Genomic DNA, 24,383 nt, shown 5'->3' with positions numbered 1-24,383 from the left:
GGGTCGCAATGGGTCGGACACGACCCATTGCGACCCCATGGACAACATTCCTCCAGGCCTTCCTGTCCTCCACCATCCCCCGGAGGCCACTCAAGCTCACACCGACTGCTTCAGTGACTCCATCTAGCCACCTCATCCTCTGCCGTCCCCTTCTTCTTTTGCCATCTATTGTTCCCAGCATTAGACTCTTCTCCAGGGAGTCCTTCCTTCTCATTAGGTGGCCAAAGTATTAACAGATAGTTTTTGTTTAGAATTCTGAAGATTCTTTGAAGCAGGTGGGTAATGGGAATAAGCCTTGCTTGTTTGCATGACCAGTGCTGGCCCCAGTCCAAAACAATTTCTGTCAAAATGAAAGGACTGGGGTACAATTTCTCCTATAGGAGTGCTCGTAATGTAGTTCTAACCACACTGAAGCAGGAAGTAGCTCTCACTGAAGCCAGTGGGACTTCTAGGTAAACTTGGACATTCAACCTTCCAGAATGCAGCCATTTTTTAAAGATATCAAACTGTCAAAAATAAAACAGAGCAAGAAGTAACACGATTCAAACATGCTGCAGGAAGCAAACTGTGGAACAAAATTCAAGTGCATGCCTTTCCCATGGGGAAAATGAGATGAGAGACAAAATGAATCTTGTACAGTGACAGATGTCAATTATATTATTTAATGCACCACTTGAGGTCCATTGACTAGATTAACAAATTGTGACAAAATGACAAGTGTATCCTCTGATGATTGATGAATGATTGTATCAGCATTTTCAATCTCCTAATCCCAGAACAATTAGTGGTTCTATTTAATCTTCTGTTATTAAAGCCATTTCAGTTTTCCTGATAGGGTGTACATTTGATAAATGAAATAAAACTATCTTTTTTCTGTGGTAGACATCAGGCATGCAGGTGATTTCCCAGTTGCTTGTTTTGCTGAATCCTTGAGAACGTTGCTTCAAGACATGCCTTCAAACCACACCTTTTAGACTCCCCAGTTTTGGGGGCAATCAAGGCTGACCCTACCTTCAGGTGGAAGGCAGGTGATCATTCCAGGCAGCTAATTTTGGGTGTAATAAGAACAGAACAGTGCTGGAGATTTTTTAATTCAGGATTTGCTGCCAAGGAGAGGGAGCATCACTACTGGGATTTTCTGCCTGAGGTGCCAAAAGAACGTGGCTAGCCTTGGATGACTGGAGTCGAAGGGACAGCACATGCTGCTCCATGGTCGGCAGCAAATTGTCTTGCTCAGTCTTGGCTGTGAAGTTGTATCTGATGTACTAAACTGTGTTTTTGACAATTGCTAAGCAAAGAGAAAAAGCCTCTCGCTGCACACAAGTAGGCATATGTTGACCAGGGACTGAAAGGCATGTAGAGCTAATGGTGGTGTCAGACTGAGCAGCATGGCCTCTCATGCAGCCACTGGGAAAAATGGAGGAAGCGAGAAGCGACTGAGGTGGATCTGTAGGATCTTACCAGGAAGGCTTGGCACAGTGAAGTCCGCCTATTCTAGAGCAACATGTCCTTACCCGTCTGTTTTACACAATGCCTAGCGGATAGGGCCAATGATCAGAGACTTGGTCAACTTTGCTGTCCTTTGTTCTAAACATGCACAGAATATCTGTAATTTTACCCAAAGGCTCAGCTTTAGAGTATTGCTTAAATCTCAGCTTTGGTTAGGCAATAAGCAGTAGACACATAAGTCATCAACAGCTGGTGAAACATCCAACCGTTTTCAAGATGTACGCTTGTACAAACCTTCTCAGTCAGGATCAGAACTAGAGATTGGCGACCCAGAGTACCACATGCATCTTATTTTTGAGCAGACCACCAGCAATCCCAGCTTTGATCCACCCTTGGGAATTTCATGCTGACCATTGCTTTTGCTTGTCCAACAGATAGTGTATAAACAGCACTCCTGCTGGATCATATGCAATGAAGTATTTTGAAGGACACATTATCAGTTAATTGTTAACTGCCTCTCTTGCTAACATTATGTATATTTAGGCCCCTCTTTGTTTCCTTCATTGCTTCTTGGTTATTGTAAGGCAGATGGATTCCATAAGTACAATTCTTATATTCCAAAAATGCTGCCTTGGCAAAGGGATTCCTTAGTGCTCAAAAATTACCTGCATTTATTCACCCAAGGGACAGAAGTACTGCAAGAAGCCTATTAATCAAACAATTACTTTTCTGGTTAAGCAATTTTCCAATAATCAGCTTTGACTGATCTCTTAGCAAAGCAATAGCACTGTTCACTAACCAGCTCAGCTACATAATCTAGGGACAAATCATAGAAGTCAAAGAAACCTGTGGGTCAGTTTTAAAATAGTTTTAAGCAGAAACCGGAAGGCAGGGATTTACTGGGGTGAAATGTGTTATTGGTTGATTAATTACAAATCCATTACAGGTAAAAGGATCTAAGTTCTAAACTGTGGGTTAAAAGCCCTCAGCCATTAGCTGGATGCACTTGGTTTCTCTTTGAGATGGTTGAAAACTACAAAACTGAGCTGTGACTTGCAGGGTTTCCTAGATTTAGAGAAATTGGGATTCAATTGCACTTCTTTCACATTTATAAAGTATTTTTTTTCTTTAATTATAATATCACAGTACCAAGACCTTTTCAGAGGGTGTTCTTTTCTGCACTATTTACTTTGAGCCAGTTCAAAGTATTGAATTTGCTCATACAGTTGTGTTTGTTGGTAAATGGTCAAATGGAGGAAAAGGTAGTCTAAAGCAGCATCCACTGCAATCGTTCTAAACAGGCCACAACTGCAGAGAAGGCTGCAGGTTCATTATGTGTCCCGCACACTCTTAGCTTTCTCCACATAGTGGTCTCATCAGCCAGTTTTTATTGTGGGCATTTAGCAGGCCCACACCCACAAGGAATGTTACTAAGGGTTCCTGCTTATGAGTCAACTAGACATAGACAAATCTGTCGATTTTTCTTTCCTTTCCATTTGAATATATTCAAACCTCAAGTTCTTTCTATCTTGAATACAGAGACCTGTACATTTTAGTAAACTGCTTCATGAACGTTTTTATGGAACAACACTAAGTGCTCCCCCCACCATTCATGTTCCTCTGAATTCAACCTGCTACAAACCATGGAGTTCACCTCTAGTCTGCTAGTCATTACTATTATTGACCTGAGTTTGCACTTTGTCCCTTTATGGCCAAACTCAGCAGAAAATGTGAGACATCTGCTAGGAATGAGAGGCTGTTGAAGGCCCCCTCAGTAACCTCTCACATTGTTTCCTCTATTGCTATCCTTGTTGTGTGCCATCAGGTGGTCTTCAACTTATGGTGGCCCCATGAATACATACTCTCAGAAATGTCCTGTTCTCAACAGCCCTGCTCAGCTCTTGTAAACTCAGGGCTATGGCTTCCGTTATGGAATTGATCCATCTTATGGTTGGTCTTCTCCTGTCTTCAACTCCCCCTCACATATTATCTGCTCCAATGATTCTTGCTTCAGCATAATTTTTGCCTCTAGGGAAAGCTCTGGGTTAATTTGCTGAAGGCCCCACTTGCTCATCTTTCTGTCGGTCGAAGGAATTCATAAAGGTTTCTTCAGCACCACCTTGCAAACACATCCATTTTCTTGCTGTCAACTTTCTTCACTGTCCAGCTTCCATACCCATAGATAGTGATTGGGAATACAATCATGTGGAGGATCTTGGCTTTAATTTGCAGTGAAACCTCCTTACTCCTGAGGATCTTTTCTAGTTTTCTCATTGCTGCCCTTCCAAGCCCCGGTCTCCTGATTTCATAGCTTCAGTCTCTTCCTGAATGGATGATTGAGCAAAGATATAAAATCTTTCACAATTTCAATTTTAACATTTGCTCTGGAAGTTGCTTTTTATAAACTAAGGCACTTGAAGCTGAACATTGTTATGCGGTGGCAAAGGGGAAAACATTGTATCCCTGTGTGTCCAAGGACACTGACCCTTGTTTTGGCACATCTGTGGGCAGAAGAGGACTAGGAAGTCATACTCACATGACCTTTCTTTCCTAAGCATTGACCAAAACCTAAAGTTTGCTCTGCTAACCATCCGCTAATAAATATGAATCTTCACTAGGCATGGAAATACAGTCCAAAGTAAAAGTAAAAGCCCAGCAGATGTTCATACAAGCCATGGATTCAAGCAGAGAAAGGTAGAGCTGCCAATTCTCATTGTCTGCTCTGGGCACAGTTACTAGCCTATCCAGGGGAGCTTACTCAGGGCAGAACTGTGAGCACAGGAAATCCAACTTACTGAGAGGGTGTGCCTTCATCCAGAAGGTACCTGATAGCAACAGAAGCTGAGCTCAACTTCTAGCTGGTAAATCTCTTCACTTTTGTTAGGGATTATATTTTCACCCATTGTTTTAAAGTTGCTTTGGCTGAGTCTAAAGAAGGTATGTCCAGCTCCACTTTTGTAAGTGTTGTAAGTGTTGAAATGTACATTATGAAAGAGGGTTGCATTGGGTTTTTTCCCTTTCCCTGCAAAATAAATGCCAGGCTTTTTGAGCCATGAAAACAACTTCTGCTTCACTCTTGGCAAGCTGAAACATTTCATGCTGCAAATGCTATAGTCCAGCTTCTGCAGGGCAATAGTGACCTTTGCCAATGTCTCCTCCACTTAGGAATTTGAGGCACAGCTTGGAATCCAAAATCACACTTGTTTCATGGTGTTAAATGTCCTCCCATTATCACTTGAGATCAGACACAGGTTCTGCCAGTGCCTGGCATGAGACATCATGAAATTCCTGTTCCAAGAAGACCTGCTTTTCTACCAGTTTCTGCCAAAGAAGGAGTATAGTAACCCTTGTAGCATAGACTTGTAAGATGATCCAGACTTCAGTCCAAGCTGCCCACTTGTGAAGGCTTCCAATTCCCTTCTCTGGAACTGACAGTGGTTCAACACACCCTAGACATGTATCAGATATATGCAGCGGCATATTAATTGCTCTGTATCTGCTCTTTTATTAAGTTGTTTTAAGCAGAGGATCTATACACATAGCTACCAACTGGTACTGGAGACCAACTGCATCCTCTTATGTAAATTAGGAACATAAGCCTGCTCTGGAACCCAAAATATATATAGCTGTGTGTATTTTAGAACCTGCTCCTAACAAAGAGAAGATTTCTGATTGAAACTTGTGACACAGTAACAAACATGCATAAAAACCAAAGAATCAGAGCGCCTCAGCTTAGCGTCTGCCAGATGTATTTATTTTCGGTTTGAATAAATTAGAGAAGTGGCCCTTAGTTATTTCCTAAAGAGTTTGCTGCTAGTCAGGATTATTTCTGTACTCCATTACTGTGGGAGAAAATAAGTATAAAATCATCAAATGTTTCACATTCTTTTTTTATCAACCGCTCCCCCACAACTGTCTATCGCTTTTTTTTTTAATTTGACATTTACTATTTAGAGTGTCACATTCACTACTAATACATGCTTTGGGGGAAAAACACCTTGCCCAACATGTGTTTAATGAGATCCAAAGTTAAGCCTGGCAAAACAGATTTGTATTGTTGCTACTTTGCTGAAATTTAGAGAAGCACTTCAGTATGGCATTAGTGAAATAGATAATCCTGTTTGATAAGGTCTAGGTTTCCCGCAAATATATTCTCATGTGCTTAAATCTTCTTGTAGTGAAAATTGCATCTCCATGGGCAAAAGGATAGTTCTGAAGGCTGTCTCACTGCATCCTGTGAGAACCACTTCTGTCAGGAACGAACTAAGCAAGGGAATGGGGATCTGTGATCAGATTTCTTTTTGTTAAATGTCTTTTAGAAGCTACCACAGAAGGGGGAATGGGCTGGATCCAGGCTGCAGTGCTGATTCAGGGGAGTAATTACTTTCTTGTCACATTGTTGATGCAAAAACCTCCCCCAACTTCTTTTTGCCAGATTGGGAAAACCCTATGGGTAAATGTACATTTTTCCATGCTGGACAAGTGGCAGCTTGAGGGGCATATTTTATATAGAATAAAAGCACTAAACATTTTAAATCTCATATTTATATCTATCTCACTATGTTTCCACATTTGATGCTAATGAGGTTGGGAAACTTGGAAATATTGGGTTTTTTTCAGATACCTAAAATGAAATACTTTAACAAAATGTTAGTAATACACAGAATGACTCCTGCCCCGCTATGGTTGAATCACACTCTGCATTAGAGCAAATTAAGGGGCCAATCCAAAAAGTTCAATGGAATGAACAAGCACAAAGGATGTGATCAGGCTAAAGTGGAAGTGGTCAAAACAGAAGCAAAGCTCAAAGCAGTTAAGCAGGCATCAGTGGTCAAGCAGCAGTGTAAGGGTTAGTAGCACAGAGGATCAATCCCAAAGCCTGGTCCAGAGTACAACATGCTAGAACTGAAAAAATAATGTTGCTTCTGCCCTGGCTAGGCCAGAACTGAAAATGTGTGTAGCTGGAGCTGGAGCTTCCTGAGTTTCACTTTTGCCATCCTACTCAGGAGAAGGCCTTTCCTCCAGAGGAGTTTCCCTTTGTAACCCAACACTTACTCTCAGAAGAGTCCTCCTGGCCTACAACTATGGTGTCAGGGCTCTACCTCTGTCATCACAGAGGTCTGAGACTTCCCCTCATCTCCTGGCATGGTATTGTCTGTTTCTAGGAGCTGTTGCTCCTTAGAGGGGAAGGATTCCTCTTGCGATTGGGATCAGGGCTTGGACACTCTCACCTCTGAGCTCTGACATCTTCCTGCCTCCCCCCGCCCCCGCCAATTAGGGATGATTGGAAAATGTAATCACTGCAAATGTTGATAGGAACAGGTCTGAGCAGTATCTCCCAGACCAGTGTGTGGAGACTGGAGCTTTGTTATCCGACAGTCCTTCTGCTTACAGATCTTACAGTGCAGTTCTCAGCTCCAACCCTGTACTTTAACATGTGTAATTTGAGAAACAAGACGACTTCCTAATACTTGTCCATCCGTTTGTCTTTTACTTTTTCTTGTAGTTATTGGTTGACCAACAAAGTTTACATCAAGCGGCCCAGCACAGGACTCCTCATGTACACCCTTGCTACAAGATTCTGTGATGAAATTCACCTCTACGGATTCTGGCCCTTTCCAAAGGATATAAATGAGAAACCAGTCAAATATCATTATTATGATGACCTAAAGTATCGATACTTTTCTAATGCCAGTCCACATAGGATGCCATTAGAATTTAAAACTTTGAGTGTGTTACATAGCAGAGGAGCTCTTAAATTGACAACGGGGAAATGCGTACAGCAATAAAGCACATGCTGAGTACAAAGAGAGGTGCAGGATATGGGCTTCATCATTCAGATTTTCCAGAACTGGAGAAGACTCGAAGCAATGGATAGATCCCAGTGCACTGCACCAAGCCATTGGAGAACAAAGAAGTGCATCAGAACTATATTACCAGCCAACATTTTACCTGTTGAAGTGCTAAATCCTGAGTGCAATGGTTCGAGCAAGTGCCACTTTCACTATGAACAAAGCTTGAATGTAAAAATCAGTAGTGTTTACAAGCTCCAATGATGCATTCATCACCCGTTAAAGAAATAAAAGTTCATTTACTGCTCATTTGCCACCACAAAGTCAGGCACCATATGAATAAACACCCAGGAGGTGGAATCTGCCCTTAAGGAAATAAAAGCATCTGGCAGCAAAATCCATGGTGGAGTTGGTAGAGCAGGGGATAACATCAGCAAGAAACCTTCAGTCAGGGGAATGCCTGGCTTTGTATTATAACCTCCCTCTCTTTCCTCGTTTCCTGTTTTTAAAATTGTCATTCATTTTCTATGGTGTTTGGGTATTGAAACCCCTTAAGGGATTTTGAAAAGTTAATACTGCAGACATTTTAAGTAATCTTTAAGAAGTGGTCTTAGAAGAATATCTTATTTTTTACAGAAAAACCCAGATACTGTAAAATCTGTATTGTATTTTATTGTTCAGCTTATGCTTGGTATATATGCATTACAGCTGCGACTGCCTCCTGGGATGACTTCCTATAGAACAGAGAACAGGCGATCACCAGGTTTGACTTCTGCAAGCCCTGGAGATTCTCCATACCAGCACTAGCCACTGCCAGGAACGTGCCCTACTGGCAAAGATGGTGCATAAGCACTCAGTTGACACATAATGGATGTGGCAGTCATCTCACTGGGGCTGTTTTGAGCAGCAGAACTTGTAGACCAGGGCAGAGGGTCTCTCGATTGCAGTGGGTGCTTCTGTGAGGACAAAATGGCATTTTGCAATAAACATGCCTTTCAAAAAGCGCTCATTCTGGCCTCGTTCATTCTGATGAAAAAGATGCTACGGTGCTGCAATCCAGAATGGAAGCACCTTCCTGATTGGGCCCATGTGCCAAATTCCTGCTGAATCCCATCTGCACCCCCACTCACTCAGATACATACAGTAGCTGCTATCTGCTCCTTTCCTGGTGTTTGCCACAAAGAGCACTTTGGGGGTAGAAATAACAGGCAGGAAGAGAGCCACAGGAAATTAATGTGGGGCCTCATATCCAGATCAGGAATGTATTCCATATCAGGGCCCCAAAACTGCTTTTTTCATAAGGGAAAACTGGCTAGTTTAAACATGCTTTGAAATGGTCTGTTTATTGTTTCGTGTTCTTTGGCCTAAGGCTCAGCCTTAAACAGAAGTTAAAAATGTGAAGCTTGCCCTAATGTACAAGTTAAACACTCTTCAAAAGATCTGATGTTTTGAGCTGTTTTAAAAGAATGATTGTTCTCTCACCTGGCAAATGAAGATGATACCATTAACAAGCAGGTGCCCTTACATTTGGTACCAAAGATTATGCTGATTTTATAACTGATGTTGTTTATTTTCCTTCTGAGGATGAAACATGTACATTTACTACTGTGTTTCTGCGCTGCTGAGCAACTTGTTTTCAGCCATCCTTGTTTCTTGTTAACCTGCTGTCTAGATTTGCTTGAATGACAAATTCCTTAACCTGACTTTGCTCTGATTATGTACACCTTGAATATTTTAAACAGAGGTGCTTTCCGTCTTACAAAAATTGGAATGCAGCCATAATCTCATTTAATCAAGACAGGATAAATCAGAAATAAGGTAAATGCAAAGCATTGAATTCAATTTAGTTGCCACATAAAATATTAGTCTCCTAATTCCCAAGATACATATTATTTGCAGTGCTGAACAACATCCCATTTTTCCTATACTATGATATTCTGATAAACAGCTGATGAGAATACCATGTCTGAGCTCCTTTGGTTTTCCTCTTCTTTCAATCTCCATTTTCTTTTCTTATTTGGAACAAGTTCTATTGCTGCTTTTTTGCTCTGAGTATATATGAGAATTATTAATGGCAGCAGTGCCGTTGAGGAGGGTTGTAAACAGAATGGTTGCAAACCTCAAAAGATTGGGAGAGTTTCAAAGTACAATTAATGAGTGATTCCAGCATTGCAGTGGAAAAAGAAATTAAAGTGTGATCTCTTTCTCTCCTCATTTATCACAGAATTTTGCCATTTTAGTAGGAGCAAAAGAAAAACACTGATGCAAAGCAAACAACCAGTAGATCTTCATTGGATCTCATGGAATGGAGTATATAGGAAAGGGTAGTTTGTGCCATTTTGTCGTACATGGAAAAATCTCGAGCACATGCAAGAAAATGCTTCAGTTCTGGTGTTTACTGAAGCTGTTCTAAGTTTCAATTTTATATCATGTTGTATTAGAATGTGGGTTATTTTTAATGTGGAAGAAATTGAAGCTTGGAGCTGGGCAATGCCTCCTGTCTAAGCACAACCATTCTTGTAACAGACCCTTTCCAACTTGGAAGCCACCTTTCATCCCAACTTATATTCTATATTGTTTTAGCACTGTGTGTGACAGGACATGTACACATGCATCCATCTACCTCTGTACATCTCCAAAAGGTTGACATGGTGCTGTTTTAAAGTCATAGCCCACTTGTGGATCAAAGCATACCAAATGAAAACCAGTGATTAATCTGAGCCTACTACTAGTGAATTATGGATGCATCCTTGCCTGCTGGGTCAGGCCAGCAATATATCTAGTCCGCGGTGGCCAACCCAGCAGGTTTGGGAAGTCCATAAGCAGGATGTGAAGGCCTTCTTCCCTCCTTGTTCCCCAAGAGCTGGCATTCAATGTTTTGACACTATATAATGTAACTTGTTGGGACATCATATACTTGATAGAAATGACAAATCCATAGGGAAAAATGATAAGTGTAAAATCCCTTGCCCACCATAAAATCATGTTAATAAAATAACACCCATGGACTTAAGCAACAGGAAGGGTGAGAACAGTGCCGTCCAGAATCCTAGAGGACTTGGTTTTAAGATTAAGGCATGTATTTCTTCTCTGTGTTTTAGATAGGGGTTATAAGCCACCATTTGTTTCAGGGAGACCCATTAAATGCCTGCAAATCCATATCCGGTGAGGTCAGTGGATAATTTTTAACATTATGTCTTTCATGGGGTTTTCTCACTAAATAAGGTTGACCTTCCTCATAAAAGACCCCAGCTCAAACTTATGGCCATGCATAGGTTCACCTGTTTCAGTGCAGCAAGAAAACAGATGTCTCCTTAATGTAATGCAATTTGTTGTAACTGTATAATTTTTAGTCCATAAGAAAACTTTAAAATGTTTTCATAGGCTGCTTGAGATTCATTTTTACCGTTATTCAGAACTGTTTCTGAAACAGAACAGTCTAATCAGAATACAATGACAGCACATACCAGTATAATCTTACACACATCCATTTTAAAGAAGTTAAGATTAGTGCCTTTATCATCTTCTCACATAACTTAATCCTGATCCTTAATTCTCATTTGTCTGTTTTCACCTCTTCAGGCTTTTCCTCCATGTCCATAACCAAGAAAGGGCTAAAATATTTGTTATAACCACTTTTATGTTTTCCATCTCAGGGAAATTTCAGTTTTCCAGTGTCATTACAACAGAAAACATTAACTGTCAAGAATCGGTGAATAGCACGATCATTTTATAGCACGCTACACGAAGGAACGTAGGTTTTCTCTTTAATTAGAATAAAATGTATAGAAACAAGTCCCATTGAATGCACTGAGACTTCAGAAGAAGCATGTATAGATTGGACTGTAAAAGAAATGGGTGATGGATATGAATTATTGAACCTGACTTAAAAGACAGAAAAGTCCGCTACAATATGATCCTGCAGTGGTTGCTGAATCCTGGCTTTCAGGTCTTGCATCCAATTCACTGGAGATTTCAGATGACATTGCCTGTAAAGCAGAATGTCACAACAATATGTTTATGGGCATTGCCGTCTTGCCTGCTTCCCTAACCTCTTTTGTGTATAATAACCAGAGTCTAACATAGAACCATCCTTTGCTGCTTTTTGTTTGTCAGAATCTGTTGCTTTTGGAGATTTTCAGATACCTGAAAATTCAGACGTTTTCCCTGAATGCCAAGAGGACACGGGGGAAAACTTTTTCTCAGATCCTGCCATGTGTCTTTTCCTTGAGCATTCTGTTATTTCTGTGTTACGAAAACATAAGGCAGTATCCAGTTGGATCATCCTCTTAGTACACTGTTGTGCTAGCAGAAACTAGATTCTCTACTGTACTCAACAGTAGAATCCATCTAAAGATACATTGTGTAAACATGTCTGCACAAATGTTATGGACAAGAGCTTGTGCAACTGAGAGATTCATCAGAGCTCTGTGAGCACTATTTGATTTTGCAGAATAACATCATTCGCTACTGCCCTGGGTACCTTTTGAAACTTTCCTTTCTGAGATTTAAGAGGAGAAAATATTCTGCACAGAATATAATAAGATTGATATCATATCATAAACTTGATATCAATGGGAATATACCTACACACACTCTCTCTTATTCACTCATCAAGTTGTGAGTTACTTATGTTCAGATATAAGTAATTATTACTATTTTGTTCTATCCATTTTTTCCATACTATATTTTGTTGCCTGGTTGCTACCAGAATATCTGCTCTGACATGGGCCAGCACTATCTACAGCATTCATCTAGTGGGCAAACTCTGATGCCTTAATAAAAAATATGGGAAGAGAGTCATTATAAATGCAAAGTAAGAAAGGGAATTTGTTTTCATTCAGATCACTTTTCTTGTGAATGTTTGTAAATCATGAATCAGTGTTTTATAATTCATGACTGTTTCCTTTGGAACGCTACAGTCCCTGATATTGATGAAGATAGATGTATAATATATTTGCTTTTCTCCTTTAAGATAATTTGTTTTCTCGTATTACCTTTCTAAAATGTGAAATATACTCAACATTTCAATTGATCTTGGGGCCTGTTTGGATAGTGCTCAGTTGTACACTGCCCACAGAAATATACCATTTAAAAATTACTATAGGTTGGACCCAGACATAGCCTTGCTTAGAGTAGACCTAATCCTGGATCCAAAGTACTGGAGTTGTGCCTGATCTAAGTGGAAATGAATGCATTCGCAGATGGTTTTCAATTTGGAGACAAAGAGACATTCACATGTTAAATACCATGCTGAAAGTCTATCAAGATGAAGCTTTTCAGTGGTTCACATCGTAACAACTTTCCATAATGGTTACAAGTCCCGTTGACTTCAGTAAGCATGCAAAATGTGTGGCCTCTTGGGATCTTCCGTTTAGGCTGAGATCTGGTGAGGTAACTTCAATCCAGACTAGCAATCGCACATATTTAGCAGAGTTTTTCATTCCATGTATCTTTCAACGCCTCCTCTGCTGAATTCCCAATGTGCGTTCGCGCTCTCTTTTGTAAATTAGATGAATGTGGAGGAAGAGGTGTGGTTCCCCAAAGCCCTGTTGCAACCAACGATCCCTATCCTGTTCTGGTGGGGTGGGGGTGGGAGTGGGGCAATTTAACTAGGTCCAGCATTAATCTTTCCTGGGGGTTGCAAAGTTCAAGCACATGGCTCAGCCCCAAGACACGTTCGTTCAATATTTCCTCCTGTTGGGTAGAGATGGTGTACATCCCGATCATGGTGCAATGTTGTGCAATTTCACTTTCTCTCTCTCTCTTCTCTCTTTAGAAAAGAGCACTGTTGTCCTGGATAGGCAAAAGCACAACTGTTTTAACTGTGTATGCTGGAGGAAGTCCGTTTGCATTAAACAGCCTTCCTGAATAATACGCTACTGCTATGGAGCATAGCCAGGTCCCATTTGTGTGCACTGTTGAGATGTATTCTGTCGGAATCATCTTGTCTGATGCTGTTAATATAATTTGTGTACAGGAGTTGATGTTTAATTCTTTGTTACTTGTACAACCTGTAAAATATATTAAACCTTTTTCCAGAAGCGTGTTTTTGCTCAGATTTTGTATCCTGTTTCTCCTTCTCAACAGAGCTACAAGCAAATTTCATTTAATTTCATGAAAAGGAAATATAGTGGGATAGATTTCAAAAGAAGAGATCTTAGAACATTTCTGTGTGATTTTAAATTCTATTGAATTTTAAGACATCATATATAATGAAATTACTGCATTTGTCTTCTTCTTGTTAGTTGCGAAGTCAAATCCGACTCATTGCGACCCCATGGGCAACATTCCTCTGGGCCGTATTTGTCTAATTACAACCCCTAAGCTGGTCTTCTATTTGCGGGGGGGGGGGGTCACCTAATCAAATAAAATTAACGTATTTCTCCAGCATACACAAAAGTTCCATAAATTCAAATTGCATCCTTGATTTAATAGAGAAGATGCTAGATCCTTCATAGAGGACGCTAGATTTCAAAGACTTCTGTGACATGGGTCTATTCTGAATATGACTAAGTCTGGATCCTGCCCATCCCTTCTCACCATATATTTCATGCATTGATATTAGGCCATCTTCATAAGCCCCTTAAAGGGCTGCACAAGCATAGCATCTTCTGTGTAAAGAAATGAGACAGCTGTTGCATGTGCTTACTCTGTACATACTTGTTTTAGGATTTCTGCAGTAAGGCTATTTAACACATACCTGAATAGCTCAATGTGACCACTGGGAGGATTTGTAGACAGTACTTTATTTCTATTTCTAGCAATGCAGTGACAGTTTAATAAGCTGTCTAGGCCAAGTCTCTCCAGGCAATATGCCATTCCTATTCTTGGTCATGACTATTTATTTATTTATTTAAAATATTTATATGCCGTCCTATTCGCAAAAAAGCCTCAGGACGGCTTGCAATATAAAATATAAATAACATAAATAAATTCCCGACCCACACTGGCTGCAATTAAAAACATAGAAAAGACAATATTAAAACTTATTAAAATACCTCTGGAATAAAAAAGTCTTAACCTGATGCCGGAAAACAAATAACCATGGGCATTTGACAGGGCATTACCAGTTGATGCTGTTCCATTGAACCAGAGGGACTTCTACTCTTTCAGAGTCAAATGAGTCCTTAGAATGAGTTTTTACTTGGGGACGGATAAATGCTATTCCTGAAATGAAGACTTCTGTTCCTTAGTATCAAGTCTGGATTTGGGTGGGACATTTCTTTATTGTCCTATGAAAGGAGTGTAGACTCTCATTCAGTCTGAGACCAAATTCCATTCATGTTTTCTGGGCCGTGGTCCACTGGTGGGTGGGGCTCCTGGCAAAGGGCATGGGGCTAGAAGAACTTGTAACCAGGCCTTGCAAAAGGCATTTCACGCTTTTAGAATGAGGGGAAAAAAAACTGCACAGTGGCCAGGAAACCATCGAACAATCATTGATCCAGGGAAAAGGATAGGGCCAGGGGGAAAGAGTGTGGCTTTTGGGGGAACCATAGAGACCTAGATTGGGACCACAATCCCAGGGATCTGTCTCTGTTCTGCGAACATATTTGTCCAACATAACTGCTTCTTGTACCAAACAAGAAATATACCTACATGTGCTGTTCTGAGTACATTTTAAAATTTAGTATTAAAACCAGTTAAGAGCATAGAATCATAGAAAAAAAGCAAGTCAGAAGGGGTCTCTCAGGACACCTAGTCTGAACCTCAGCTCCAGCCAGCTCCACCCATGTAAACTCCTTTCAACTTGATGCAGAACCAGCTTTGTGACAATTACACAGTTTTTTAGCATGTGTGGAAGCAAAGCATCTGTTCTCTGGACAGAACTTTCCCAGCTTGTAAAGTTTCCACATGTAGGACAATGGTGCCATGGACATGCCCTTGATTTCACTGGTTTCTGGGCATTTTGGTGCTAACCCCAGCACTAGTCATGGCTTAGTCAACAGAAAAATTACAACCGGGAACAAGGTATGTTTGTTGATCTAGATGGGGAATAGCAACCACATAACATGTTTGCAAGAACCAATCAAAAAATCCCAAGAGAAGATTCAAAGGAAAAGCTTGCTCCATCTAATCACATACTTCACACAACTCTGAGTGAATTTCAAGAGTAAGAGAGTTTCCATTAAAGAGTGCATGTACCTGCATGGCAGTTGGTTTTGTCATTTACATTACTTCCATGCAGTCATTTCCTCTGTGTAAATACATGAAGAGCTATCAGAACTGTACCCATTCGATCCAATCCATTAGTGGTCCTCTTCCCAGACCCTGCGTGTTGGATTAGGTCCAGATATAGCCATACTGTTGTTCTGATCTATTGAGGTTTTAACTTCCTCAACATGGCTAATGTAAGTCTTGATTTAAATTGGTTTACACTATCTGGATCCAGCCAGGAAGTTCGAAAGGGGCTTACACATGTGTGACTGTGAATGGCTGTTCCAAGCAAATTGGAACCCTGGTTGCACAGGATTCCGCATGTGTGCAGTGCTTGTGCACATACTTTGAGCCTACTGGCAGACAAGTTTAGGTCCGGGGGAAGGCTTCAGGGTACAATGGTATTGTGGTCAGGACCAGCAGGAACAATCCTGCCTGCCTTCCACTATATACACCTTCCACAATACTTTCACAGCAACTGGGAAGAGATGAAATTAAACTAAGAACCTCCGCTTATGCACCTACAAAGTAGCCTGACCACCATGAATGCTTGCTGCACATGTGCTGTTTCTTATTTTATGTTCCAGCTCAGAAGAACATCTCGGGAAAATCATGTGCAATGCACATTGGACAATTTCACATGAAGTTTAGTGATAACTAACTGGCAAATATGCAATCTATTTTGAAGAATCAACAGATGATTAACTTTTCCTCTTGAACATAAATAGATAATGCAGAATTATCTATCTATAGATAAAACAGTTGGTTGTCACCGTTGGTTGTCAGTGTTGACAATTTTATTCAAAAGAAAGGCACAAAATGGAGTCCTTTGCCTTAATGTGACATGTGAAATCAAATAGTGCCAATTGTTAACATTTATTTTGACTGACTATCCATGGACAAATTGTGAAAGGTACACCAGAAATGCAAATGAAATTCCAAGGTAAACATCAGTTTTTTATTCTGATCCACAACTGGTCAAACATAGTGTTTCATTATTAGGGCAAGAAAACCGATAAGCATTTGCATAGTTTGAAGTGTCAGTGAGGGTTACTTAAAGGTATTTAATTAAATGACTTTGGTTTCAATTGCAGAGGTTAAGAAATGCAGAGCACCCCACCCTCCATCCTGATCCATCAATTATTTTCCATGATTGCTGCTGTTCAAAGAAAAGGAGCATCCATGCTGCCTTCCAACAGAAAAAAAAAATCTTGAACACTAGTTTGGAGAGATTTTTGCCATTTGAAAATGACTCATCTTTTAACAGGACCACTTGGGTATCCCAAGACAAACAGCAAGCCACTAACAACATCATTCCTGGATTAGGGCACAATGTCAACAATATTTGTAGCCCGAAGACCTAATTATAAGGAGGAAAAGTGGAAGAGTGATGTAACCCAAATTCATCTATGTATGACAGGTGACCTCTAGAATCACAGGCGCTGTTTAAAAGGAATGGAGTGCATTTGCCTAAAGCAAGGGTCAGAGAAAACCCCATAGAAATGGATTACTGTTTCTCCATTATTCCCAACCTTTATCCCAAATCAACAGGCAATTCTATCTGAGCAACATCCCTTTCATCTCTCTAAACATTATTTGCTTACACCAAAGCTAAAGCAGTAAAGAAAAATGTTTAGCTATCCATTAGGGTGACAAATGCACAAACACCATCAAAAGACAACCTGCCTCAGCTACTCTTAATTTTACTAAATTAGAGAACTGATGTGGCCTTCTCCTCTAAAATGCATGGTTCAATCAGATGGGGTTTTTCTCCCTGAGCCTAATGCTGTTTAAAGAAATTATCTCCTTGTAGCTAACTAGTTAGGAGAGAAAAAATGCAAAGCTATCCATCACTTCTCGAGAATGAGATAACATTATCTGTTGTGAAGCCTGTTTATCTCTCTTCGGGAATTACAATTATTTTAACATTAATTCTTACATTTCTGAATTTTCTTCTCTCTCTTGAGGCCTATCAGTTCACAAATGTGTTGCTCATCCAGACCGAGTGGCAAATATCTTTCACTTCGTTAACTACATCCAGGATAGACCTTAGGGACCCTGTGTGGCCAGGCTATTATACAGCATGCTTTATGCACCCAGCTACCATCTCATGTTCAAGACACTTGAGTTCAGCTGGTTCAGCCACTGGACCGGCAGAGCAGAGCAAAAGCATAACATGACGATGATGGTAGAGACATTCAAGACATGTAAAGCAAGCCCCTCCCCACCCCAAAGCAACAAAACACCTTTGGGCAATGAAATCCACAACAGTAGGCAAGTTAAGCTATTTTTGCTGTGGCTTCATCGCTGCTAAGCGAGACAGCCCCATCCTTAAACAAAGTAAGGCAATAGCCTCAGGCAGCTGATTTGCAGTATCATAAAGGGAAGGCTTCTTGTTTATTATAACAGTCCTTCCAGAAAAAAGAAGAGGTTATTTTTCTTTTGGTAGCCAAATGACTTGACAACTCCTGGGTATTGTGCACCTAAACTTGGCTGAAAACAAGGATTAAAGACTTGGTAAGGTTCAAGTCACTCGAGGTTCCCTGATCAAAGCTCCATTTGTCTAATTCTGAATGCAAGACTTTTTGCCCCCCCTTTTTTCAAATAGGAAAAGTACACATTTGGGGGCACCCCAATGCATAGCCATGTCCCATAGACTAAAGCATGAAAATGTGAGTGTGTGTGCGTGTAAAAATATGCATTTCTAAGGTGCACATTTTTCTGGAAAATGCACAGTTTGCGTATTGCTCAAGAATATGCAAGTTTTAGCCAAGCAGCGTGTTTCCATTCACATTTGCATTCAGGGTTGCAAATGGAACAAATTCTGATGCTTAATGAACTGGAGTGAAATTATCATATATCCCTGGTTGGCAGATGGATACATAAGAAAGACTTACCACTCTGTCATTAGCAAAATTAAACGTATGATATCCAGTGTAAATGTAGATATGAAATCCATCAGCATAAAGATCCTAACAGAACAACAAGAATATGAAGGAGAGAGGGAGTCTGGAGAAGGAGGAAAGACGATAAAACTTAGTGGGATCCCAGTGGTGGATATGAAGAAGGTCAGCAAAAGAAACTGGGAGCAAGTGGAGAGCTAATGAGGAAAGCAAATCAGAAGAACATACTTCCATAGAAGCCCATGGGAGAGACAAAACAAAGAAGTTACAGTGTCAAACTACAACTTTACACTGGCAAGCACATGTATGGTAACTCACAGAACAAATATATGTACATATATGGCATACAGATAGCCACAGCCATCCAAAAATTCTTGAAATCCTGAATTGTGGCAACATTTTAGATCTTACCTAAGAACATGTGGAGTCAAAGCAACACACTTCTCTTAGCTATTGCCACCCCTGTATAGGATGCGAGCCCTGTGCATTTTTCCTTTAACTTGACAGAAAAATGGACATATATTCCCCAGCAGGGAATTTCACTCAGTCCTACTTGAAAACATATCTCAGATAGTTCACTTGAAAGAATGAAAATAGTGCCACATTCTGCCATATTATCCTGGAAAAGCTTAGTATAAAACCGTTGCCATTGCTGTTGCTTTATTCAAACACTTTGGGCCTAGAAGTGCAATGGATGATAGGAAATCAAGTATATTCCTTCCCAGATGACCACTTTCCTCTCCTTCAAACACTTCATATTTCCTAGAAGCTAACATTTCAATAGTAGAACTACCAATACATTTAAATTACAATTTATTTCACATTTGTTTTAGAGTTGCATATGAAACACAGAAATGGCATAGGTCAGATTCTTTTTCTACACTTGTCGGGAGTAAGTTCCTTTGAACTCAATTAGACTCAGTGGAATATATTTATTTATTACACTTCTATGCAACTTCTTCCAATAGTCAAAATTCTTACAAGTAAACTTGCATATATTTGCACTGACAGACCCTTCTCTGGAGACCTTACAATTTATGTTACTGTAAAGTCAGATCTAGTAAAGGAATTCCGAAGACCAAAGGCAATTCCATGCAGTGCAAGCCTTCAGACACTACATAGGAAGTGAGTAATCTTGGACTTGGCTGGTTAATAATGAGCTATTTCTTCATTCCTCTTGTACTGTGTTGATAAGTTACACTGGATGAAAATATATGTAAATCAAACATGTTAATAAATTGTCTTTGTTGGGCTTTGCATTGTATAATACAGTGCAACTGTCAACTCAAAAGAAGAGTCAGAATTATGCACTTTGCGATAAAAGCAGAAAATTTGGTACATGCAAAGGATATGCTATGAAGCACTAGACAGGCATTCCTACCCTCTCAAGATTCAGAGTGGTGGCCAGGTTTGTAACTATTTGGAGGTAATTATCGAAATGCAGTATGCCAGGTCTTATGGGTCCTATCTACATTTTCTGTATATAGAGATGATTGAGGAATTTGATCTTTGTGCTTCTTGTACAAACTGATCTGATCCCAGACGACTGTGAAGATCAGAACATATAACGCAGTGCTGTAAGTGTCTACTTAGAACTGAGTTCCACAGAGTTCAGTGCATATCTATTGCTCCTAAATGGGCATGCATTGGAGTGCAATTTTAGTAATCCACTTATAGTCGCACTTCCTAATTATTCTAACACAGTTCTCAATACAAAGTATCAAATATATTTAGAAATGTACACTTAAAATACGTAGATCCATGTAGAAAAGTGGCAGGGGCATGTCATGAGCAGAGCTGGCTGGAGCCAGGGGTCAGACTAGATGGCCCAGGAGATCCCTTCTGACTCACTTTGTTTCTATGTTTCTAAGTAATCTGTCACATCCAAGACTGACTAGCGCTGAGACACCACCTGTCCTGCTCCAGGGATTTAGTCAAGATCATTTCCAAAGGCAAATACAGTAGACAAGGTCCAAATATGGATCAGAGTCCAAGAAAGAGTAAAGTTAGCAAGGGCGAGACGAGGCTGATGCACAGACCTTGTTTCAGAACTCCACACTTCGAAATGAATGCTTTTAACGCTGAGCCACTAGAGCCTGATGCAGAGAACAGCAGGTGGCCATTAATACAACCCGGAGAACGTTATCCTCATGAATACATGTTTTCTTCAGAAGGAATGCCATGAAATTTGTACTGCCACAATTAGGGCAAAATGCTGTGCATGCTTAAACAGGAAATCTCCCAGCATTCCCTAGCCAGCATAGCATGGCATGGCTGATTGGGTAGCACTGGAAACTGTAGGATCTCTTCCTGTCTAAATATGCATCTGATTGAGCCCTTAAGCAATTGAAAAGTGACAATACAAGCGATACAAAACCAAAAAACCGGATTTGCTGGCAAGCAGCCTGCAGATGCAATGGTGATGGGAAACGATGGTCCCTTCAGTGCCATTGCTGCCACACAGTAAACTCTATAATGGATTTGTATATATGATTGCTGCACTTTGTCATATGTCGTTTACTATTTGTGCAAAGCAGTACTCATCGACCCATTTCATCACTCGCAGCTCTGCAGGATAATAGGTAGCCACCGCAGTTCTACAACTGTGCTGAGGACATTTGAGAAGAATTTTATTGAAAACCTAACTCATCTTTCTATCCCAGGCAATGAGTATGTTATTGTATTGTTGCACATTTAATTTCTGTCCTGTGGGTGCTTGTTAAGCTGGTACAATAGAAAATGCACATCAAAAAGAAATCTGAGATATTGTCTTATTTTTCACTAAGACCCCCAGCACGTTACAATATTCAGAAAAGCTGTTTGGAATTGTGAGGATGCTAAGAATGGTTCTAATCTAAATTTGAGCTTCTTTGAAGTTAATTTTATGCATTTATCACAAAGTGTACTCTCTCCATATATCACTGCTGTACTAGTATTCTTCAGATTGCAATGAAATATTGGTCACAGACATTCAAGTTTTGTTCCTGTACAGCTTCCATCAATGGCACAAGGACTTCTTCACAAGCAGAGCTACCCACTTAGTTACAAAGGGCAGTATCTTGTGTGATCCACATGCTATCAGAAAGTCCAACTATCACGACAAGAACTTGAAGTGGCTGAAACAAATAGAAACATTATTTTCCAGGACGGAGAAGGTCAATGTCACTCCACTGCCTTATCCTAATCCTAATGTTTACACTTACTGCCAGGGTTGTTTCCTTGTGCTCTACCAGTCCATTCCACTGGCACTACAGAATGAGTGGTGATTTAGCAACAGCATAGAATATTCACTGCTATGTGAACCAGGAAATGTTTCTTTCTGTTTAAGATGAAGAGGTGGCCAACTCAGGCTGGACAATTCTCCATGTTATTGGATCATTTAAAAGAAGCCATTCTTGTGGTATTAAGAGTTTATAACCTTGCAAAATAAACTTAAGAGGAAAAAAATTAGGTAAGGTTGTGCACCAAATTGTTAATAAATATTCATTCATGCATTCTAGACAATGACCTTTAAAAGGAACAGCAATGTAATCTTAAGCACTTCTAACTCAGACATACCTCTACATTCAGTGGGACTTTCTCTAGCAAGTGGGTTAAAGAGGGGAAAGCAGGAACTCATGTCTGACTTAACATCTAAAGTGTTATCTCTAGCAGATGTTTGTGGGGAAGAGGGATAAAATATTTAAGTTGGAAATTCTGCAAGAAAAGTGCAGGCATGCAATGAATTCGCCAGGAATCCCAACATCAAAGACAGAAAAGGGGGCAGGATCCTTTCTCCTTGTATCGCTGCTGATGTACATTTTTTGTACCTGCACCATCTCAACATCATACTGCATGGAAAAACAAACAAAACATTGAATGAAAAACAAATCAAAACTCAATTAATGGGACTTTAGCTTAAATGTGGCCTCCAAATGAGAGTCTTTTGATTGTATTTTCACTCCATTTTACTGTCCCACAGTTCATACATATCTATGTTGCCAGCTGTAAGACTACTTCAGTGATAAATCTGTGCCTCGATTCCTTAGTTAGTATTCCAGAACTGATTTAACTGACTCAGACCCTTTCAAAGGCAGGCAGCCATATCCTCTCTGAAGCTCTGCAGCTGATGCCTTTCTAACAAAACAATATCCACTTTTTAATCAGTGGCTCAAACATATGATTGCATTTCTTGCTCTCAGTCTATAATTGCACTGTCTGCTGCAAGTTGCATCATAGGGGACTGTGAAAAGGAACCTGGCATCTTGGGGAGACATGTGTGCTCCAGCTGAAGCGACAATAAGCCTGCTGATTACAATCTTAGCTTCGTATGAAGTCATCTTAAAATGTCATTTGATTTTTTTTAATGGCTTTTCAGCTGTCATTATGCCAAAGTTGCAAAGCTTGGATAAACGGATGGGGTGGGAACTTGTAGAATGCCATTCTGACAGAGGTAATTCACAACACCGTGTGTGGGGAGACAACTGAATTCTGAAAATGACCATTTTTCTATTCAATGACCTGCTTACTGTCAGGAATGCGCAATGGGGAAATACTTCAAAGCTTGCCAATATTTAACTCCACAGCCACCAGGTTTATCTGGGTTGACCTAATTTTCCTGACAGGAATAACCATGCATGTGTGGGTGTCTGTGCGTCTATGTGTGCTTGGCAGCATTCAGAAATACATTGAATATATACAAGACTGAAGGAAGGAGGGCAGGCAGGAGGGCAGGCAAGAAAGCAGGTGGTGAGGTGGTGGAAAGGAGCTGAGTATGCCATGGATAAAACTGGGAAGCAGGAAGCAAGGACCACAGTGCATCAGCACTGATGTACAACAGAGAGTAAATGTCCACCAAGGCCTCCCTGTTCCCTTCTAGGAATAGGGAAGACTGTCCATTTAAATACAAAATCCTGATACAGAGATGCCTCGTACTTTGAACTTAATTCATTTCAGGAAGCTGTTTGAACTCTGAATCATTCAAAGTCTGAAGCAATTTTCCCTATTAGAAATAATGAAAAGTGAATTAATCTGCTCCCAGACCCTAAACAATACTTATTTTGGTAAACTTTTGGTAAACAAAACTATTTTTGTTGTTGTTGTTAGTCGTGAAGTCATGTCCAACCCATCACGACCCCATGGACAACATTCCTCCAGGCCTTCCTGTCTTCCACCATCCCCCGAAGTCCACTTAAGCTCACGCCAACTGCTTCAGTGACCCCATCTAGCCACCTCATCCTCTGCCATTCCCCTTCTTCTTTTGCCGTCAATTGTTCTCAGAATTAGACTCTTTTCCAGGGAGTCCTTCCTTCTCATTGGGTGACCAAAGTATTTGAGTTTCATCTTCAGTATCTGGCCTTCTAAAGAGCAGTCAGGGTTGATCTCCTCTAGTACTGACCAGTTTGATCGCCTTGCGGTCCAAGGGACTCGCAGGAGTCTCCTCCAGCACCACAATTCAAAGGCCTCAATTCTTCAGCACACAGCCTTCCTTATGGTCCAGCTTTCACAGCCTTACATCGCAACTGGGAAAACCATAGCCTTGACTATACGTGCTTTTGTTGGCAGGGTGATGTCTCTGCTTTTTAGTATGCAGTCTAGATTTGCCATAGCTTTCCTCCCCAGGAGCAAGCGTCTTTTAATTTCTTGGCTGCAGTCCCCATCTGTGGTGATCTTGGAGCCCAGGAAAATAAAATCTGTCACTACCTCCATTTCTTCCCCATCTATTTGCCAGGAAGTGAGAGGACCGGATGCCATGATCTTAGTTTTCTTAATGTTGAGTTTCAAGCCAACTTTTGCGCTCTCCTTCACCCGCATCAAGAGGCTCTTTAGTTCCTCTTCACTTTCTGCCATTAGAGTGGTATCATCTGCATATCTGAGGTTGTTGATATTTCTCCCAGCAATCTTAATTCCAACTGGTGATTCATCCAGCCCCGCCTTTCTCATGATGTGCTCTGCATATACGTTAAATAGGAAGGGTGACAGTATACAGCCTTGCCGAACTCCTTTCTCAATTTTGAACCAATCAGTGGTTCCGTGCCCAGTTCTCACTGTTGCTTCTTGACCCACATATAGGTTTCTCAAGAGACAAATAAGATGGTCTGGT

General features: G+C 40.5%; 1 protein-coding gene across 1 annotated transcript in view; it reads left to right on the top strand.

Annotated features, from left to right (window-relative positions):
* ST8SIA4 (ST8 alpha-N-acetyl-neuraminide alpha-2,8-sialyltransferase 4) overlaps positions 1-13,285 on the top strand; it is an 87,214-nt gene extending 73,929 nt beyond the window's left edge. The window contains exon 5 of the mRNA XM_044446904.1: positions 6,956-13,285. Coding sequence (XP_044302839.1) covers positions 6,956-7,238 — 283 coding nt within the window. The 3' untranslated portion in view covers positions 7,239-13,285. The remainder of the gene's footprint in view (positions 1-6,955) is intronic.
* The last annotated feature ends 11,098 nt before the right edge of the window (positions 13,286-24,383 follow it).

Source organism: Varanus komodoensis, unplaced genomic scaffold (assembly GCF_004798865.1).
Source record: "Varanus komodoensis strain SLA01 unplaced genomic scaffold, ASM479886v1 scaffold5, whole genome shotgun sequence".
NCBI classification, from domain to species: Eukaryota; Metazoa; Chordata; class Lepidosauria; order Squamata; family Varanidae; genus Varanus; species Varanus komodoensis.
The sequence above is the reverse complement of the archived record's forward strand: the minus strand, read 5'-3'. Positions and strand labels throughout refer to the sequence as shown.